The sequence below is a fragment of the Cherax quadricarinatus genome, unplaced genomic scaffold, assembly GCF_038502225.1.
Source record: "Cherax quadricarinatus isolate ZL_2023a unplaced genomic scaffold, ASM3850222v1 Contig2004, whole genome shotgun sequence".
Taxonomy (NCBI): domain Eukaryota; kingdom Metazoa; phylum Arthropoda; class Malacostraca; order Decapoda; family Parastacidae; genus Cherax; species Cherax quadricarinatus.
In genome coordinates this window covers 26,582-48,974 of record NW_027197030.1, presented here as the reverse complement: position 1 = coordinate 48,974, position 22,393 = coordinate 26,582, and the positions used below count along the sequence as shown (strand labels likewise).

The following is a 22,393-nucleotide window of genomic DNA, read 5'->3' as shown; positions in this document are numbered from 1 at the left end:
TATGTTCAATATTTTGACGAAAAAACAGGACTATTTCCAAAATGGATGACTTTCAGGCCGGACGATTATTGAGGGACCACTGTATATATACAGTGGACCCCCACATAACGATCAGCTCCCAACTCGACCAATTATGTAAGTGTATTTTTGTAGTGCTTTTGTAGGTGTATTTTTGGTGGTCTGAAACGGACTAATCTAATTCACAATATCTCTTATGGGAACAAATTCGGTCTATAACGGCACCCAAACAGACTTCTGGGTTGAAATAATATCGTTATGCGGGGGTCCACTGTACTCATAAATTCTAGCAGCTTCAAATCAAGCAGGAGAAAGCTGGTAGGCCCACATGTGAGAGAATGGGTCTGTGTGGTTAGTGTGCACCATATAAACAAATCCTGCAGCACGCAGTGCATAATGAGAAAAACAAACTCCAACCGTTTTTTTTTTTAATTAAAATGCCGACTTTGTGGTCTATTTTCGTATAATATTTATGGTTGTTTTCTCGTTTTCTTGGTCTCATTTGATAGAATGGAAAACATATTATAGAAATAGAGGTGATTTTGATTGGTTTTACTATAAAAAGAACCTTGAAATGGAGCTCAAAGTAGGGGAAATGTTTGATTTTTGCCGATGTTCAAAGGTAAACAAATGATGTCATTTTCCAACAAATGTCCAAGTAGCCATTTTAATATGCAGTCATGAATGGGTTGACATTATTTATACAATTATTACAATATTGCAGTAGTCTGCATAACAGTAAATCTTCTATTTTTTGTTTGAATAAAAATTCAAAATAGAAAACAAGAGTAATATCAGAGGGGCCTGGAGACATGACTGATGAACAAAGAAAATGTTATTTTAGAGCCAGGAATGTCGGCATTATTCATTCTGGACCCTATTTTGTTATTGCCATATTTTTTAATTTTCATGAATTTGGCCAAATTGCAAATTTCTGACCATGTTATTGGGCAGTTTCCTGTACTCAATCGATAGAAAAAATGGAGTTCTAAAGAAATAGCTATAAGTTTCGTCAATTGGAACAATGGAATTAGCAGAAAACAGGGCTCAAAGTGGGCAAAATCGCTGATTTGTAAATATTGCCGAGGTTGCTAATTTCGCGAGAGCATAATTCCGTCATTTTTCCATCAAATTTCGTTCTTTTGGTGTCATTACAATCAGGAAAATATTCTCTATCATTTCATAAGAAAAAAAATAATTTTTTTTTTTGGGGGGGGAAATTTGCGACACCAGGAGACACCTCAGGATTTGGGGTTGCGACAGTCAAGGGATTAATCCCATTTATTTTTTCCCACTGAAACTCTCCTCCCCTCTTCAGCTTTGTTTCGCTTAGGGCCAGGACATCCAACTTCTTTTCATTCATAACATTAGCAATCATTTTTTCTTATCTGCACTACATCCACGCACATTCAAACATCCCAATAGTTTATACAGGAGAAGGTGTTACTAGCCCATTGTTCCGGCATTCAGTCACCCCCAACGACACGCATAGCTTATGGAGGAAGAATTCTATTCCACTTCCCCATGGAGACAAACAGAAATAAACAAGAACAAGAACTAGGAAGAAAATTTAAGAGAACCCATAGGGGTTAGTATATATATGCTTGTACATGCATGTGTAGTGTGACATAAATGTAAGTAGAAGTAGCAAGACGTACCTGCAACCTTGCATGTTTATGAATCAGAAAAAAAGACACCAGATATAAAAAGCAAAAGTAAAACATGATAATACTTTAAGGCTTCAAGTTTACAAGAAGCAGAGAAACAAAAATAATCTTATACACTTGTATTCTAGTCAAGATACTAAGACCAGAACAAGCATCATCATTGGAGTTTTCCTAAGAGTATACATGTACCAGATTTGTAGTCCTGAGTTAGTTGATGAGGAGTGTACACTGTACATACACCAACCCTTCATTGAATTAAGACCTTGTGTAGTTTTAAAAATGGGTTGGATAAATAAATACATGAGTGGGTGTGGGTGGGTGTGAGTTGGACCTGACTAGCTTGTGCTACCAGGTCTTGTGCCGTGCTCCTTAAGTGGAAGTGACCTGACTAGGTGGTCATTGTTCTAAGCCGGGGGATGGCATGGACCGGCTTCGCATGGGTCAGTAGGCCTGTTGCAGTGTTCCTTCTTTCTTATATTCTTATGTTCTTACATTTTCCTTTTCCATCAAAGACTGCAAGAAAAGAGCCCATCAGATCATCAGTTCTCCATGCACTAACACCACTCCTAACAAAGTTATAATCGTGTCCTACCACCAGGTTGCACTGAACACCTCTTGAAGTACTGATACAAGTTGACACTAGAGTTGTCAGTGCAACCAGTACTTCCATAAAAGATCTGACCAGGACAAAATTGAAGCACTTTGAACCAGTCAGTGCAGGGGTTTACACTGTCCTCTGTGGAGGCTGACAGAATAGACATAAGTGAAACAGCAAGAAACCTTGAAACATGTCTCAGTGAATGCATTAATGTAAGCTCAATAACTTGAAGAGTGCTTGCATACAACACCAGAATTTTACCAACCACCTGATGAAATTCAACAATACCTAATGTAAATGCCTTGAATCATCATTAATTGCTGTTTCTAACACAAACAGAATAAAGGCAGCTTTATCATCTCTGAAGTATTAGCAAGAATTCTCCTCAAAACAATAAACCCCATCATCACATTGCTGCTTCTTCTGCCTACATTGATTATATTGTGCCTTACACCTCACTCTAATAACTATATGTACCCTCTGTGTTCCTGTATTGTTTGTAATGATTTGAGAAAGCTCCTGGAGAGTGAAGTGTTGCCACAGTAAAGTATCACATTAATTGCACATGTGTCCTCTTACCTAACATATTGTCGGTAGTTCTGCAAACATAATAACAATTTGTTAAATATTGTACAAACACTGCAGGTGTATGTGAGAGTGCAGTCATGTATGGAGGTTCCCGGGAGTTGAACCTGGGAGGTGTCATTGTGGACAACCCAACAGTGTCGTTGAAGTCGCTCACTTCAGTCATTACCAGCGTCATTCAGCTGCAACAAGAACATCGCAACCATCAACAACGACTACTACGAACACTAACATATGGATCAAAGTAAGAAATTAAACTATGAATAACTTGTTTAACATACAATGCATGTATAACTCGCATACAAGTATAACACAATACCATTCCTAGGAAACTAATGGATTTGAGAGTTAAAAACAGAAGACAAGAGTTATTAGATGGAGATTTGGAGGTATCAGCACGATGAAGGGAATATTTTGAGGAACTGCTAAATGTTGATGAAGATAGGGAAGCTGTGATTTCATGTATTGGCCAGGGAGGTATAACATGTTTTAGGAGCGAGGAAGAGCCAGATGTGAGTATGGGGGAGAGGTGAATGAGGATGGGAGGTGAATGAGGCTGGGAGGTGAATGAGGCTGGGATTGATGGCATCATGACAGAAATGTTAACAGTGGGTGGGGACATAGTTTTGGAGTGGTTGATGCTTTTATTAAATGTATGAAAGAGAATGTGCATAGTTCCTTTGTATAAAAGCAAAGGGGACAAAAGAGAGTGTAGGAATTATAGGGAACATGCCTGTTGAGCATATCTGGTAAAGTTTGTAGTAGTGTTATTATTGAAAGAATTGAGAGTAAGATGGAGAGCAGGATTGCAGATGAACAAGAAGGCTTTAGGAAGGGTATTGGGTGTGTAGACCAAGTGTTTGCAGTGAAGCATATAGGTGAGCAATATTTAGATAAGGGTAAAGATATCTTTGTTGTATTTATGGATTTAGAAATGGTATATGACAGGGTGTATAGGGGGGCAGTATGACAGACATTGCAAGTGCATGGAATAGGAAGTAGGTTACTGAAAGCAGAGGATGATTATTTCCCAGTAAAAGCAGGCCGTAGATAGGGATGTGTGATGTCTCCGTGGTTGTTTAACATATTTATAGATGGGGTTGTAAGAGAAGTGAATGTTCGGGTGTTGGCAAGAGGTGTAGGAATATGAGAAAGAATCTAACACAAAACATTGCTCAGAGGAGAGGAAAGCTTATGACCAAGTTTGGGTCCTACTTGGGCCATTTACAAGTCACTTGTAAGTGGTCCAAGTGGCACCTAAACTTCATCATAAGCTTCTCTCTCCTATGTGCAGATCATTTGTTTTGTTAAAAATCATGGTATTGTGCCTTTTTGTTCTTTAATCTAACACAAAGTGGGATTTGTCACAGTTGCTTGTTGCTGATGACACTGTGCTTTTGGGAGATTCCAAGGAGAAGTTGCAGAGGTTGGTGGATGAGTTTGGAAGGGTATGTAAAAGAAGGAAATTAAATGTGAACATAGGAAAGAGCAAAGTGATAAGGGTAATAAAAAAATTTAGGCAATTAAAGACTAGATATCAGATTGGAGGGAGAGAGTGTATGTATTCAGATATGCGGGAGTGGACTTAACCCTTTCAGGGTCCATCCCGTAGATCTACAGCTTTATGTTCAGGGTCCAAACCGAAGATGTAAGCCAAAATTCTAGCGGCGTCAAATTTAGCGCGAGAAGGCTGGTAGGCCTACATCTGAGAGAATGGGTCTGGGTGGTCAGTGTGCACACTATAGAAAAAATCTGGATGCCCACATGGCATTGTGGGAACGCCGGCAAAGTAGCTTTGTTCATCGTGCCTGGCGGCAAGGAAGCTCTCACTCCCCACTCACTCTCCGGGCGAATTCTGACTCTCCTCTTCACAACTTACAGTTCTAAGACTGATGGAAGTGGAGCTGAAGAGGAATTCTATGGTTTTGAACCATATGGTACCATTGTACCATATGGTACAATGGTACCATATGCTACAATGGTGCCATATCATATGGTACAATGGTACAATGTGCCATATGGTACACTGTACCATATGGTATATTATACCATATGGTACATTATACCATATTGTAAAGGGTACAGGGACCCTAATGGAAATAAGTCTGTCTGACTTTTTTGGGTTATCCTAGGTTCTCCAAACATATGCTGCTAAGTATGATATTCTATGTAACTTTATTTGTGTATACAAAATAAACTTACTTATGATGCCACATGCACTTGAGTAAGTTTATTCACTTGTACAGAAATACAATTACATTGATTATCTTACATAGCAGCGTATGTATAAAATCCTAGGATAACCCAAAAAAAGTCAGGGTGACTTATTTCCATAGGGATCCCTGTATCTGTACCATATGGTGTCCTGTACTGTATGGTACCCTGTACCACATGGTACCCTGTGCCATATGGTACCCTGTGCCATATGGTACCCTGTGCCATATGGTACCCTGTACCATATGGTACCCTGCACAATATGGTACCCTGCACCATATGTTTTCCTGTACTGCATGGTACCCTATACCATATAGTACAATGTACCATATGGTACCCTGTAACATATGATACCGTGTACCATATGGTCAATAGGTGTTGGTGGCAGGAGACACCAGCCAAGACTGAGTGAGTGGCGACACAAGCTAGCTACTGACTCCGCTGTTTCCAAGACAAAGCGCTTTGTCATCCACCTCAAGGAACATGTCGAGTTCCTGTACATTTGTAAATATATAATAGAACATTACTAATATACAACATTTTTGCATATTTTTGTTGTAAACAATTATTGTAAACAAAATAATAATGAAAATATTAGTGTGTTTATTGTGTTGAATACAACAGTACCATATAGTACCATATGGTACAATGAACCATATGGTACCATTGCACCATATGGTACCATTTGGTACCATTGCACCACATGGTACCATTTGGTACCATTGCACCATATGGTACCATTTGGTACCATTGCACCATATGGTACCATTTGGTACCATTGCACCATATGGTACCATTGTACATATGGTACCATTGTACCATATGGTACCATTGTACCATATGGTACCATTGTATCATATGGTACCATTGTATCATGTGCCATTGTACCATATGGTACCATTGTATCATATAGTGCCATTGTACCATATGGTACCATTGTAGCCATATGGTACCATTGTATCATGTACCATTGTATGGCATATGGTACCATTGTATCATATGGTGCCATTGTACCATATGGTACCATTGCACCCTATGGCACCATTGTACCATATGGTACTATATGGTACCATTGTATTCAACACAATAACCGCACTAATATTTTCATCATTTTGTTTACAATAAACTTGTAAACAAGTTTTGTAAGCAATATAATGATAAACAAATTAGTGCAGTTATTGTGTTGAATACAATGAGTGTACACTTATACAATATACATTATACTGGTCTCACAGGCCACAAATGTTATTAGAAAAAGAAAAAAATTAGAAAAGAAAAGAAAAAAGTATAAAAAATGTAAAATAAAAAAAAATGCGATTTTGTGGAAGTCACTGATATTGCCACCACCCGGTCATTTTGGGTCAACTTCCGACCGCTGTATCTCAGTAAGTACTGATCAGAAATTTTTTTTTTTGTTTTATTACCTTCACAAAAATATTATCTTTGATTCTGTAAGAAATTTTTTTTTTATTTTATTCAAAATTTCTTGGACACGGGCACCCCTTTCGATTTTGGCCTTGGACCCTGAAAGGTCATGAATGACTGAATGGCTTTAAGTTAGACACTCCAGTACAACCATCATCTTCAGTACCAGAACCTCTACCATCCACCTCCGCCCAGTAGGACCACAACATAACTCACCACTCTCTTCACAATCGTCCACAAACACCGCACCTACAATTTAAGGTAAGAAATACTATTATTTCTGTTACATTTGTAGTCTTAAGCAGTAAAAACAATACTTAACAATGAACTACAATTACATATTCACTTTTATTTTTGTAAGAGGTGGAGGCCTAAAAAAAAGTTGTTTGGCTTTTTTGGGGCTCTTAGGAATGTAACCCTATTTTTCCCATAAGTTCTTCAGTTCATCTGACATAGTTTTACCTAGCATTGCATTTTCAGGAACGTAACTACCGTGTTAAATGATGGTGTACTGTATAACCAGACTTGAGTACTGGAAATGGGAAGTACAGTGCCTGCACTTTAAAGGAGGGGTTTGGGATATTGGCAGTTTGAAGGGGTATGTTTTATATCTTTATATATGCTTCTAAACTGTTGTATCTGGGCACCTCTGCAAAGACACTGATTATGTGTAAGTGAGGTGAAAGTGTTGAATGATGATTAAAGTACACTGGAACCTTGACTTACGAATTTAATCTGTTCCAGGAGCTAGCTCATAACTCAGTTTACTCGTATATCAAATTAATTTTCCACATTTAAATTAATTGAAAAGCCATTAATTCGTTCCCGCACTCTGGAGAGACGAGAAAAATACTTGAATATGACGCTATTATCAACTGTACTGCTTATTTATCTATCAAAATTCATCTAATATGACATAAACAATATAATTAACACAGAAACATGATATATACTCTAGAATGAATAAAATAATATGGTGGCAGAGGCAGCGGCAGAAGAGCATGGGAAGATACTGAGAGTATCTTCCTATGCTCTTATTGTAAGAGAAAATGGAGTATTTTTGAGGCTAACTGCAGTAGATCACTAGTATTCTAAGGAAAACACTGAAAATGTCGTATATAAACACATAATAAATCATAATACACTACTACAGAATGTAAAGAAATAATAAACTGTTTATATAAAGTGCTTACACACTGAACATAACTGACACAATTTGTTTTGTTTAATCACTGAACATAACTGATATGTTATCTCCTGTGAGCTGCTTCTCTCTCAACCACGTCAGCAGTAGCTTCTCCATCTTTTCATGGACAGAGGTTTGCAGCTTAGACATTATTGTAACATCCTTGGCTGGCGCTATAACCTTTATCGACTCCTGCTGCTTTAGTATCGTACATACAGTAGATGTACTTTGCTGGTATTGTCTGGCTAAATCCACAACTGGTGCAACTTGCTTATGCTTATCTATGATTTCATGCATTAATTCCATGGAAATCATTGTCTTTTTCTTCTCAGCACTGTCCTTTGTACTTATTTTCTTAGGACCCATGGTTAGAAAAGCAAAATTTGGCCAAATGACTGTCAAAATTTTAAGCAAAGCAGGAGAGAACTGCTTCGATTGTGATGTAAACGTGTACTGCCAACTAGCGGCAGCATTCTGAATTCATTCATTCAGTCTACCAGGAGGATGTTGTGGGGGTCAGTGCCCCTATGGCCTGGTCTCTGACCAGTTGTACTGCTTAGTCTACCAGGAGGGTGTTGTGGGGTCAGTGCCCCCCTTGGCTTGGTTCATGACCAATGGTACTGCTCAATCTACCAGGAGGGTGTTGTGGGGGTCAGTGCCCCCTTGGCCTGGTTCATGACCAGTGGTACTGCTCAGTCTACTAGGAGGGTGTTGTGGGGGGTCAGTGTCCCCCTGGCCTGGTCCATGACCATTGGTACTGCTCAGTCTACCAGGAGAGTGTTGTGGGGGGTCATTGCATCCCACTGACATGGTCCATGACCAGTGGTACTGCTCAATCTACCAGGAGGGTGTTGTGGGGGGTCTGTGCCCCCTGGCCTGGTCCATGACCATTGGTACTGCTCAGTCTACCAGGAGGGTGTTGTGGGGGTCAGTGCATCCCACTGACATGGTCCATGACCAGTGGTACTGCTCAATCTACCAGGAGGGTGTTGTGGAGGGTAAGTGCCCCCTGGCCTGGTCCATGTCCAGTGGTATTGCTCAGTGCACCAGGAAGGTGTTGTGGGGAGGGTTAGTGCCCTTTAATAATTGATTTGGTGCTTAACCAAGCGGGGTCATTGATACTCTTCGGAGGTTTCTAAGTTTATTTGGGTTCGTGGTACACAGGCAATGTGTTTTAAGTTTAGCCTTGGGCTGCCCGGTTGAGTTGGCGGCAAGTGAGAGCAAGGCAGACCTGGTTTCCACCTGCCCTCTGGTGGAAACTATGGAAACTAGCCATGTATTCTTACTGTCTACATTTTGATCGGCCACCTGTCCATGGTTGTCCTCGACCATGCTTAGCTGAAAAAAAGCTCGGTTCTTCCCTCGCAGGAACAGGGCACAAAACACAAAATATAACATATATATACATGTGGACATAGAAAAAAAAAAAACTTCCTACAGGGAGGGAAGAAAATGGTGGGTTGTGCTAAACATCGTGGTCCTAGGCAGTGAGCCTCGGCGGGCATCACTGCACACCTTCCTGCGTCTGGACAGATACTGCAACACAGGAGACATCGCTGTGGCTGAGCTGTGACATAACAGGGTACTGTCTCCTTTGAAACGGTGAAGTAGTCATTATGTAGTCGCTACAGGATTCACTCAACCTGGAGCACAACCTGCTGGTGCCCTCGAGTGAGGCATTGTCAGTACTCAGCAACTGGGCAGGACTTCTTTGTCAAGTGACTAAGGAGGACATTTCTCGACTGGTACTGTTGCTGGAGCTGTCACTGCTGGCGAGTGTGGAGTGAGTCGTGGCAGGGACGACTCAGATGAAACATCTGGGAGTCGTAGCAGCATACACCATAACTGGAGTGAGCGGGCTAGCAGTCAAAGTGATATCATACTTTGTGCAGGCTGCTCACTGAAGCTGCTGCGGCTTAACTGAGTTGGAGTCAGAGCAGAGGTCAGTTTAAGCGTCCTCAGACTGGTTTTCTACACATAACTGCACTCTGATGGTCAGGAGCTGGAGTGAAATGAGTCTCAGTGGGGAGTCGTAGCAGGTATGACTCAGGCATCTACAAACTGTGAGCATAAGAGCTTTCTGTACATGGGGGCTGAGACGCTCGTAAACCGATGCCTGGATTGACTAATGTCAGCTGTCAACAGTCACAACGGGTGGCAAGTAACACAAACTCACCTTTGACTTGCTGAAATAGCAGAAACATACAGGTGATGCTGAACACGTGACTGAAGAACAACGTGGGATACCGTGAAGACCTAGGTGACTCCACGAATAATGAAACTTGCAGGCATGACTTCAGGACAACTTGTAGAACATAAGAACATAAGAATGTAGGAACACTGCAGAAGGCCTACTGGCCCATATGAGGCAGGTCCTTATCAAAACGACATCTACCTAAAGCTACTCAACAAATAACTCCCGTACCCCTTGACATCAATCAAACCCAGCCCCTCCCACTCATATATTTGTCCAGTCTCTTCTTAAAGCTACCCAAGGTCCTAGCCTCTATCACCCCACTGGGAAGACTGTTCCACGCATCTACAACTCTGTTAGAAAACCAGTACTTACCTATGTCCTTTCTAAATCTAAATTTATCCAACTTAAATCCATTATTCCTGGTTCTTACCTGGTTCGACACCCTCAGTACTTTATTAATGTCTCCCTTGTTTATGCCCGTCATCCACTTATACACTTCAATGATATCTCCCCTCATTCTACGCCTCTCCAGAGAGTGGAGATTTAAGGCTTTAAGTCTATCTTCATACGGGAGGTTCCTTACACAGTAAATCATTTTAGTCATTCTTCTCTGTATGTTCTCTAATGAGTCTATGTCCATCCTGTAGTAAGGGGACCAAAACTGAGCAGCATAATCTAAATGAGGCCTCACTAGTGATGTATAGAGCTGTAAAATAACTTTTGGACTTCTGTTACTTATACTTCTTGAGATAAATCCAAGTAATCTGTTGGCCTTGTTGCGCACACTGAGGCACTGCTGTCTTGGCTTTAGATTTCTGCTTACCATGACTCCCAAGTCTTTTTCACATTCTGTATGACCAAGCTCTACTTCACCTAGATTATAGCTTCGAGGGTTATTTTCATTACGAAGGGCAAGTACCTTACACTTATCCACATTAAACTTCATCTGCCATTTTTCAGACCAAGACATTAATTTGTTCAAATCGTCCTGGAGTTCATTGATATCCTCCTCAGAGGATGCTTCATGTATGGGGTGATGAATTTGTCAACATCATCATGCTTCTTCCTTCCTCTCTCTAGGTAAACACAACTTGCTGCGACTGCCACTTCCACCAATATTGTCGAAGAATTGTATCCTGTGCAAGCCAGGGATGAATGATAAGGCTTCAGAGGCTTCTTACTTTATTTGGGTTCATGGTACACAGGCAATGTGTTTTAAGTGCCCTGGGCGTCCCAGAGGGCCATGCCCGCGAGGGAGAGAGGAGTGGTGTGTCGTTGACTCTAGGTTGAGTTGGCGGCAAGTGAGAGCGAGGCAGGCCTGGGTATGCCCACCCAGAGACCTGATCTCTGATGGAAACTGTGGAAACTAGCCGTGTAGGTTTACTGTCTATAGCCCCCCACTGGCATGGTCCATGACCAGTGGTATTCAGTCTTTCCTGCCTTGCAGTTCCTTATACTGCAGCTCCAGAGGTTATACTGCAGCTTTATACATCATTAGTAAGGCCTCACCTAGATTATGCAGCTTAGTTCTGGTCTCCATATTACAGAATGGACATAATACACAAATAACCCGCACATAAAAGAGAGAAGCTTACGATGACGTTTCGGTCCGACTTGGACCATTGACAAAGTGTCTTAATTTCATCTTGTCGGTATTATATACCATTCTTGTACTACTACTACTACTACTACTACCACCACCTCTTCCTGCCTATATATAGCCGTCCTGCTCCACTTCTGGTTAGTGTGACTTTGTCAGTGGTCCAAGTCGGACCGAAACGTCATCGTAAGCTTCTCTCTTTTATGTGCGGGTTATTTGTGTATCGTTCCAGTCACGGTATTGTGCCTTTTTTTGTTAAGAATGGACATAAATTCGTTAGAAAACATTCAGCGTAGAATGACTAAATTAATACATAGCATTAGAAATCTTCCTTATGAAGAAAGATTGAAGACTCTTAAATTACATTCACTTGTTAGATGAAGAATGAGGGAGACCTGATCGAAGTGTATAAGTGGAAGATGGGTATTAATAAAGGAGATATTAATAAGGTCTTGAGGATATCTCTCCAAGAGAGAACCCGCAGTAATGGATTTAAATTAGACAAGTTTAGATTTAGAAAGGATGTAGGAAAGTATTGGTTTGGAAATAGGGTAGTTGATAAGTGGAACAGTCTACCTAGTTGGGTTATTGAGGCTAGGACCTTGGGCAGTTTCAAATTTAGGCTGGATAAATACATGAGTGAGAGGGGTTGGATTTGAGTGGGACTTGCATATCAGAGCTTATTTCTTGGGTAGCATTGAAAATTGGGTTGGGCAAACGTTTTGTTAGTGGGATGAATTGTAAAGGACCTGCTTAGTTTGGGCCAACAGGCCTCCTGCAGTGTTCCTCCTTTCTTATGTTCTTATGACTTGATAATGGTTCATGAGGAACTGAAATGTTTTCTTGGTTTTCCTTTCTGAGGTATTAAGTCACTGATCAACGCTCATTTTCTGGCCAATGATATTACATTGATTTTAGGGTAAGTTTGTGGTGATGATTCTAAATATGTCATTGGTTTTGCTTGATTGGCTCTAGTTTTTAATAAATTTGGTATCCCATTGAAAATCATAAAAGACGTGAAAAATATATTGATCAGGCGGGGCTAACTTACAAATTGCATTAAAATTATTTTTTATATCATGCAAAAGTAAAATCATATAATACATTTTACCACTTCATTCTGTATAACAGATTAACATAGTAAGATAATTCAGATACCACTAATTACTACATATGAAAACATTGTATGATTTTCTTCTATGTTAGTCATCAGCACAGTTTTGTTGAGTAATTGGAAGAGATGTATATTGGTTACCATTGTGCAATAATACACGTTTCAAGCTTCTAATGGAGCTGTCCATAAACAGCTGCCAATCCCCTGGTTGGTATTCAAATCCCATTCGAGGAAGAAGTCCAGGGATGTTATTGCAGTATACAAGTTCATCTTGGCTGAAGTAAGGAAGGAATTCAGCCTCTCTTGTCTGATAAGCTGTTATTTTAACTTTTTGTTGTAGACAGTTCTTTTCTTTTAGTCTGGATGTTAAAAGTTCAGATGCTTACTTTGACAGACTGAAGCCATGTATCAAATTCACTTCCACCACTGTCACCTGTGTTACATCCTAAATGCTGAGTTTCTTCAACATCTGACAACACAAGGTCAGGCAGTATTGTAAACACTGGTATGGGAATGCTTTGCTGTGTAGCACAGGTGTTCTTGCTGACTCCAAATCAGGATATTACTGCTTGACTTTCTTGTACCGGTTGAAACTTTTCACATTCACCATACAGAAATAACAATCTGCTTTCTCCACACCATAGGCACACCCAAGTTTAAGCTTTTCCACTGTTTGAAGCATTCTGCACAGGTTTTGCAAACCATATGGGAAGCTTAAAACTTGTTCTCTAAGCATCACTCCAAAATAAGCAAGATAAGCTTGTTTTACAAAATCTCTGATGTTTTTTCTTTATCTTTGCAAAGGGTATTTGCCACAAGTGTAGCAAAATACAATGGGATTATTTAAACAAGCTCTTCATGAAGAATTAATGTTGATCTGGACAAAATAACAAAAAAGTTAAAATATTGTCATGTGGTCATCTTTGATAAAAGTCCTTTTGTTAAATATTAAATCATTTAAAAATAAAATTCTAATCTTTTATTAAAACTATCTGTACATACAAATTTCCACCACATATACGTGCCATTTTTTGAATTCAGCAGTCCCTAAATTATCCTAAATACCTTCAAATATCTTCAGCATTTATTTTTTTTTGTTGACCAGTGATATGAGTTATTGTTACCATTGTGTATCTTATTATGTAACAGTATTAAAGTTATTGTTACAGTTGTGTATGCTAGTATGTTAGTGTATTAAAGTAGTTACAGTTGTGTATGCTAGTATGTTAGTGTATTAAAGTAGTTACAGTTGTGTATACTAGTATGTTAGTGTATTAAAGTAGTTACAGTTGTGTATGCTAGTATGTTAGTGTATTAAAGTAGTTACAGTTGTGTATGCTAGTATGTTAGTGTATTAAAGTAGTTACAGTTGTGTATGCTAGTATGTTAGTGTATTAAAGTAGTTACAGTTGTGTATGCTAGTATGTTAGTGTATTAAAGTAGTTACAGTTGTGTATGCTAGTATGTTAGTGTATTAAAGTAGTTACAGTTGTGTATGCTAGTATGTTAGTGTATTAAAGTAGTTACAGTTGTGTATGCTAGTATGTTAGTGTATTAAAGTAGTTACAGTTGTGTATGCTAGTATGTTAGTGTATTAAAGTAGTTACAGTTGTGTATACTAGTATGTTACTTCTCTATTTAAATTACACCTCTGTGAACCTTATTATTTTTATTTAATGTATATTTTATTGAATCATTTGAATTATAATGTTTATGTTCATCTGGCAAGAGAGCTATGGTGTGAGTGATGGTTAATGCATTTCCTCTTTTTTGTTGGGTCATCCTGTCTAGGTGGGGGATGGCCAGCATTTTTAAAGTGAATTATTAATTTTGTATTAATTTATTTTTCTTTTTATTATAGACAAGCTCCGATTGGTGATGACAATTATCTGCTTCTGGCATCTAGTATTGCAAAGTTCGACTCCAGTACAAGTGGAACTGAGGTGACAGTTCCAGTTCGCAAAACATCGAGCAGTCCATGCTGACCCTACAAAGTTCAACTCCAGTACAAGTGGAAGTGAGGTGACAGTTCCAGTTCGCCAAACATCGAGCAGTCCATGCTGACCTTACAAAGTTCAACTCCAGTACAAGTGAAATGGAAGTGAAGTGATGGTTCCAGTTTGCAGAACATCAAGCAGTCCATGCTGAACTTACAAAGTTCACCTGCAGTACAAATGGAAGTCCATGCTGGCTGTGTGTACTGTCCATGAAATAATTGTTAGTTACTGATGTTATGTGATTGTAACAGTGTAACTGTGTCTAGGTGTGGTAGTGAGGTTGATGGTTCAGATGAGGATATTGATGTTAGCTCTGCAAGTGTCTCTCCATTGGTAGAGAGATAATGTCAGGTCTGCCACACTGTTGGTTCATGCCCCCAGCACTAACACATGATGACAGTTCAGTTCAGCATGTTTGTGAATGGGTAACTAGAATGCAAGTTTCACCACATGAAAACAGTGTGTTGAATAATAGTAATGGAAGTAGTGTCCTCACACACTAAACTGCTGCTGTATCCACTAGGTTATCCAGTGTACAAAACAGTGTGTTGAATAATAGTAATGGAAGTAGTGTCCTCACACACTAAACTGCTGCTGTATCCACTAGGTTATCCAGTGTACAAAACAGTGTGTTGAATAATAGTAATGGAAGTAGTGTCCTCACACACTAAACTGCTGCTGTATCCACTAGGTTATCCAGTGTACAAAACAGTGTGTTGAATAATAGTAATGGAAGTAGTGTCCTCACACAATAAATTGCTGCTGTATCCACTAGGTCTCCCAGTGTACAAAATCTTGTAAACCTGATTGTTGGAGTCAGCTTTGTTAAGGTGTCACAGGTGTACCTGACAGGTGTGATGGACATGTCATTTGTACTGTATTTCAGAAGGATTTAAATGATTTGCTGTAACAGTACTGAATGTTGACTGTAGTATGAACTCAGACACTATTTTCATCATTATAGCTCTGCAGTAAAATGAAAATGGATTGAATATAAGTAAGTAAGTAAGTTTATTCAGGTATACACAAATACAGTTACATAGAATTATCATACATAGCAGTATATGTGTAGAGAACCTGGGATAACCCATAGAGGTAGGGTAAAACAGAAAAAAGTAAACACATTCACACCATCATTCTGTCAGTCCCTGTCTTTGCAGAAGTGTATTGACATTATTGTAAAGGTGAACCTTCAACTGCAGCATCCTCATCTCTCCTTCAGGGTTCTAGCACTGTACTTCTTACCTCCAGGGCTATAACATTTCCACACATCCTTCAGAGTACAGGCACTGTACTTCCTACCTCATGGACTGTAATACCCTCACTTATCCTTCAGATCCTAGTGGGTTTAGCACTTGGTTTTGATTATAATAATAATCAGCCTTCGGAGTGCAAGCACTGTACTACCCGCCTCTAGGACTATAACATCACTCTTCCTTCAGAGTGCATGTACTGTACTACCCACCTCTAGGACTATAACATCACTCTTCCTTCAGAGTGCATGTACTGTACTACCCACCTCTAGGACTATAACATCACTCTTCCTTCAGAGTGCATGTACTGTACTACCCACCTCTAGGACTATAACATCACTCTTCCTTCAGAGTGCATGTACTGTTATCCCAGTGAGTTTATCCAAATTATGTTTTCATGTAGGAGGCTTGAGTGGTGGTGTTCCTCTATAGTGGACTCTGAACAGCAGGTGAAGCCTTCACTCTCATGTGTAAGGAACATTATGTTCATAAGAGTTTTTACTGTGGATGGTTGAGCCAGTACTGTGTTTAACCCTTAAACTGTCCAAACAGATCTAACATTCACATGCGTAATGCTCCAAAAGTAGATCTATGTTTTTTTTTTTACATTTTTTTTTTCAACAAGTCGGCCATCTCCCACTGAGGCAGTGTGACCCAAAAGAGAAAGAAAATCCCCAAAAAGAAAATACTTTCATCATCATTCAACACTTTCACCTCACTCACACATAATCACTGTTTTTACAGAGGTGCTCAGAATACAACAGCTTAGAAGTATATACGTATAAAAATACGCAATATATCTCTCCAAACACACACATTTATTTATCTCTCCAAACTGCCAATATTCCAAACCCTTCCTTTGGAGTGCAGGCACTCCAGGACTCAAGTCCGGTTATATAAAATAACCGGTTTCCCTGAATCCCTTCACTAAATATTACCCTGCGCACACTCCAACAGATCGTCATATTTTCAAATATAACAAAAAAAAAAATGTATAAGTTTTTTACAAGTTTTCAAATTAAAAAAAAAAAAAAAAGAAGGTCTACGTTTTTTTACATACTTTCAAATGTTAAAAAAACGTAGATGTACATTTGGACAGTTTAAGGTTTAACACACATCTTCAAGAACTAACCACACCACTAGTTATTCCAAGTACCAGATCAACCAGGCTGTGGTGACTATGGAGAAAAGTTACACAAATTGTGTATAATGTGATATTTTATAGTGAAAGGATTGCATAATACTTCATTTGTGTCATTTTTCATTGTGTTGGTATTTATATTGTTTATTTTTGTTGTTATGGGGCCAACAGGCCACTAACAACAACAGCCTGAATTAACAGACAAGGAAGAGGTAAGCTTGGCTGCACAGTAAGATTAAGCAGAAGCTTAAAGCTGGTGAGATGTATGTGAGAGGTGAGTGGAAACACTCACCAGTATTCCTACCAAATTCATTAATTTAATAATGTACATGGACTATGACTATGATGGTTATCCTCTTGACTTATGGATGCTGCTGTGAGGTTCAGTCCATTGCTACACCTTTCTGACCAGTCTGAAAATTGGTACCAGTATAAGAGGTACAATAGACTGATATTTGTGCAAATTATTGACCCATTAATATATAGAAGGTGTCAAGGTTACAAGCACTCAAAGTTACAAACTTTGGCAAGTGCAAAACCAGTTTAAGTTCCACAAGCAGTGAGCAGCAGTTACCAACGTGTTTCAGACATGGCCGTCCACTCTAGTTTGTTTTCTATACATAAAAACTTTCTGTAAGTTGAAAGGAAAACAATCTTTAGGCTTGAATATCAAGAAACTTCAAGTTGAGAAAGTCACTGGAACTGCAACTTATAAGTTATTGTATGTTCTATATATGAGAATGATTATTTATGTTCAAGATAATTCATTATGTTAGGTAAAAGTACACATGTGCAACTAATTCATCACTTTTATTGTGGGAATGTTTTGGTGCAGGAGCTGCTGGAGAGCACAACATTACCACAGTAAATGTCACATTAGTTACACGTGTCTTGTTATCCAAGATGTTGTGGCTAATTCTACCAACATTATTATAATTCATTAACTGACCTATCATCTTCACTATATTGTGAGGTATGTATAATGCAAAGTGTAATGTTTAAAATTGTGTGTATCATTCCACTAACATTATTTGTTGAGCATGTTTGTAATGCTCTTGCAACATACAAATAATACTATAGGTAATTGCTAGAAAATGAACATTTTACACAGATTGTTACAGCATTTCAGCCCATGTCAAATGAAACAGATATAGGCAGTATTTTATTCCATAAAAGATGGAATAAAGAGTGTAACTTAACAATTATAATGCAGAAAGGTAATGATGAAGAATGATAATGACAAATAATGATGAAGGGTAATGATGAAGGGTAATAATGGACCAAACATAATATAATATAATTGTTAATAAACTATTTTCTCTAAATAGGTTATACATTGAGGCTATGACCAAGAATTTTATAGTATATAAGTTAGGATAAATATTTGTTATTTAGTTTTATAAGTGATAACTGCTGGTCAAGATAAATGTTCTCTTTACTTTTGTTTATGACAAGTATTGAAGGTTTGACTTTATTGTCACTCATGTCACTTTACTGGTTGTAAAGTTTACACTTCACCTCTGAAGTGATCATTTAGTGTTGCAGGTACAGTACTGTAGTGACAACACTTGTAGCAGTGTTGCAGGTACAGTACTGTAGTGACAACACTTGTAGCAGTGTTGCAGATACAGTACTGTAGTGACAACACTTGTAGCAGTGTTGCAGGTACAGTACTGTAGTGACAACACTTGTAGCAGTGTTGCAGGTACAGTACTGTAGTGACAACACTTGTAGCAGTGTTGCAGGTACAGTGCTGTAGTGACAACACTTGAAGCAGTGTTGCAGGTACAGTACTGTAGTGACAACACTTGTAGCAGTGTTGCAGGTACAGTACTGTAGTGACAACACTTGTAGCAGTGTTGCAGGTACAGTACTGTAGTGACAACACTTGTAGCAGTGTTGCAGGTACAGTACTGTAGTGACAACACTTGTAGCAGTGTTGCAGGTACAGTACTGTAGTGACAACACTTGTAGCAGTGTTGCAGGTACAGTACTGTAGTGACAACACTTGTAGCAGTGTTGCAGGTACAGTACTGTAGTGACAACACTTGTAGCAGTGTTGCAGATACAGTACTATAGTGATAACACTTGATGCAGTGTTGCAGATATAGTATTGTAGTGACAACACTTGATGCAGTGTTGCATATACTTTACTGTAGTGACAACACTTGATGCAGTGTTGCAGATGCAGTATTGTAGTGACAACACTTGATGCAGTGTTGTTGCATAAATTTTCAAAATGTTCAACACTGAAAAGCTTCCATTATTGAATCTGCAATGTGCCATAAGCCAGTCTTGCAGGAACTTGTAACAAAAATATTTTTTGATCTTGCAATGTGTGCCAAGTGTCATTAGGGTTCATTTTGAGTCTGCCGCATCACATTCTAAGCCAGCATCGCACAAAGCTTTCAAAAGTTCAGTTTTTTAATGTGCTGCTGCAGTGTGCTAAGCCAGTGTGTTAAGTCAGTGTGTTAAGCCAGTGTGTTAAGTCAGTGTGTTAAGTCAGTGTGTTAAGCCAGTGTGTTAAGCCAGTGTGTTAAGTCAGTGTGTGAAGCCTGTGTGTGTGTGTCAAGCCAGTGTGTTAAGCCAGTGTGTTAAGTCAGTGTGTGAAGCCTGTGTGTGTGTTAAGCCAGTGTGTCAAGCCTGTGTGTGTGTTAAGCCAGTGTGTGAAGCCTGTGTGTGTGTCAAGCCAGTGTGTTAAGCCAGTGTGTCAAGCCTGTGTGTGTGCTAATCCAGTGTGTCAAGCCTGTGTGTGTGTTAAGCCAGTGTGTTAAGTCAGTGTGTCAAGCCTGTGTGTGTGTTAAGCCAGTGTGTCAAGCCAGTGTGTTAAGTCAGTGTGTGAAGCCTGTGTGTGTGTCAAGCCAGTGTGTTAAGCCAGTGTGTCAAGCCAGTGTGTTAAGTCAGTGTGTGAAGCCTGTGTGTGTGTCAAGCCAGTGTGTTAAGCCAGTGTGTCAAGCCTGTGTGTGTGTTAAGCCAGTGTGTTAAGTCAGTGTGTCAAGGCTGTGTGTGTGTTAAGCCAGTGTGTTAAGCCAGTGTGTTAAGTCAGTGTGTGAAGCCTGTGTGTGTGTTAAGCCAGTGTGTTAAGTCAGTGTGTGAAGCCTGTGTGTGTGTTAAGCCAGTGTGTTAAGTCAGTGTGTGAAGCCTGTGTGTGTGTTAAGCCAGTGTGTCAAGCCAGTGTGTGTGATAAGCCAGTGTGTGTGTTTAGCCATTGTGTGTGTTAAGCCATTGTGTGTGTTAAGCCAATGTGTGTGTTAAGCCAGTGTGTTAAGTCAGTGTGTGAAGCCTGTGTGTGTGTTAAGCCAGTGTGTTAAGTCAGTGTGTGAAGCCTGTGTGTGTGTTAAGCCAGTGTGTCAAGCCAGTGTGTGTGCTAAGCCAGTGTGTGTGTTTAGCCATTGTGTGTGTTAAGCCATTGTGTGTGTTAAGCCAATGTGTGTGTTAAGCCAGTGTGTGTGTGTTAAACCGGTGTGTATACCTGGAGAGGGTTTTGGGGGTCAAGGCCCCTATGACCCTGTCTGTGACCAGGCCTCATGGTGGATCAGGGCCTCATCAACCAGGCTGTTACTGCTGGCTGCACACAACCCCACATACAAACCACAGCCCAGCTGGTCAGGTACTGACTTTAGGTGGAAATAAATGGTATAAAATACCGACACAGTGGAAATATAAACACATGCAGTATAATGTGATCCTTTATTGACAATGTTTCGCCCACACAGTGGGCTTTTTCAAGTCACAAACACATCTACCTGGGGTGGAAGATACACGAGTATTTATAGTCAGGTTCAGAATGCTGGGTCAGGTGGAGAATGCTGCATCTGATGATGTACCGAGTGGGGTTATAGAGTCTAAAATCTTGGGTAGCTTGGAAGGGAGATTTGTTAAGTTTGTGAGCAGACCTTCTGCAGTGTTCTTCCATTCCTATGTTCTTATGTGGGATAGTGATGAAGATTGCCAAGAAACTTCTTCATCGCTATCTCACATAAGAACATAGGAATGGAGGAACACTGCAGAAGGTCTGCTCACAAACTTATCCAATCTCCCTTCCAAGCTACCCAAGATTTTAGACTCTATAACCCCACTCGGTACATCATCAGATGCAGCATTCTCCACCTGACCCAGCATTCTGAACCTGACTATAAATACTCGTGTACCTTCCACCCCAGGTAGATCTGTTTGTGACTTGAAAAAGCCCACTGTGTGGGCAAAACATTGTCAATAAAGGATCACATTATACTGCACATGTGTTTATATTTCCACTGACTTTAGGTGTTTGTCCAGTGCCTTCTTGAAGACAGCCAGGGGTCTATTGGTAACCCCCCTTATGTATGCTGGGAGGCAGTTGAACAGTCTTGGGCCCCTGACACTTATTGTGTTGTCTCTTATTGTGCTAGTGACACCTCTGCTTTTCATTGGGGGGATGGTGCATCGTCTGCCAAGTCTTTTGCTTTCGTAGTGAGTGATTTTCGTGTGCAAGTTCGGTACTAGTCCCTCTAGGATTTTCCAGGTGTATATAATCATGTATCTCTCCCTCCTGCGTTCCAGGGAATACAGGTTTAGAAACCTCAAGCGCTCCCAGTAATTGAGGTGTTTTATCTCCGTTTTGCGCGCCGTGAAAGTTCTCTGTACATTTTCTAGGTCAGCAATTTCACCTGCCTTGAAAGGTGCTGTTAGAGTGCAGCAATATTCCAGCCTAGATAGAACAAGTGACCTGAAGAGTGTCATCATGGGCTTGGCCTCCCTAGTTTTGAAGGTTCTCATTATCCATCCTGTCATTTTTCTTGCAGATGCGATTGATACAATGTTATGGTCCTTGAAGGTGAGATCCTCCGACATAATCACTCCCAGGTCTTTGACGTTGGTGTTTCGCTCTATTTTGTGGCCAGAATTTGTTTTGTACTCTGATGAAGATTTAATTTCCTCATGTTTACCATATCTGAGTAATTGAAATTTCTCATCGTTGAACTTCATATTGTTTTCCGCAGCCCACTGAAAGATTTGGTTGATGTCCGCCTGGAGCCTTGCAGTGTCTGCAATGGAAGACACTGTCATGCAGATTCGGGTGTCATCTGCAAAGGAAGACACGGTGCTGTGGCTGACATCCTTGTCTATGTCGGATATGAGGATGAGGAACAAGATGGGAGCTAGTACTGTGCCTTGTGGAACAGAGCTTTTCACCGTAGCTGCCTCGGACTTTACTCTGTTGACGACTACTCTCTGTGTTCTGTTAGTGAGGAAATTATAGATCCATCGACCGACTTTTCCTGTTATTCCTTTAGCACGCATTTTGTGCGCTATTACGCCATGGTCACACTTGTCGAAGGCTTTTGCAAAGTCTGTATATATTACATCTGCATTCTTTTTGTCTTCTAGTGCATTTAGGACCTTGTCGTAGTGATCC

The 22,393-nt window shown here is 39.9% G+C and overlaps 1 protein-coding gene across 2 annotated transcripts in view; it reads left to right on the top strand.

Annotated features, from left to right (window-relative positions):
* LOC138851766 (ras GTPase-activating protein 3-like) overlaps nucleotides 1-20,753 on the top strand; it is a gene marked incomplete at its 5' end in the record, with an annotated part of 36,689 nt that extends 15,936 nt beyond the window's left edge. The window contains 3 exon segments of one of the 2 annotated variants that reach the window (XM_070081230.1): nucleotides 2,929-3,112; nucleotides 12,999-13,086; nucleotides 14,466-20,753. In XM_070081230.1, the coding sequence (XP_069937331.1) occupies nucleotides 2,929-3,112; nucleotides 12,999-13,053 (239 nt within the window). 2 annotated transcript variants of the gene reach the window in all.
* Nucleotides 20,754-22,393: the final 1,640 nt, after the last annotated feature.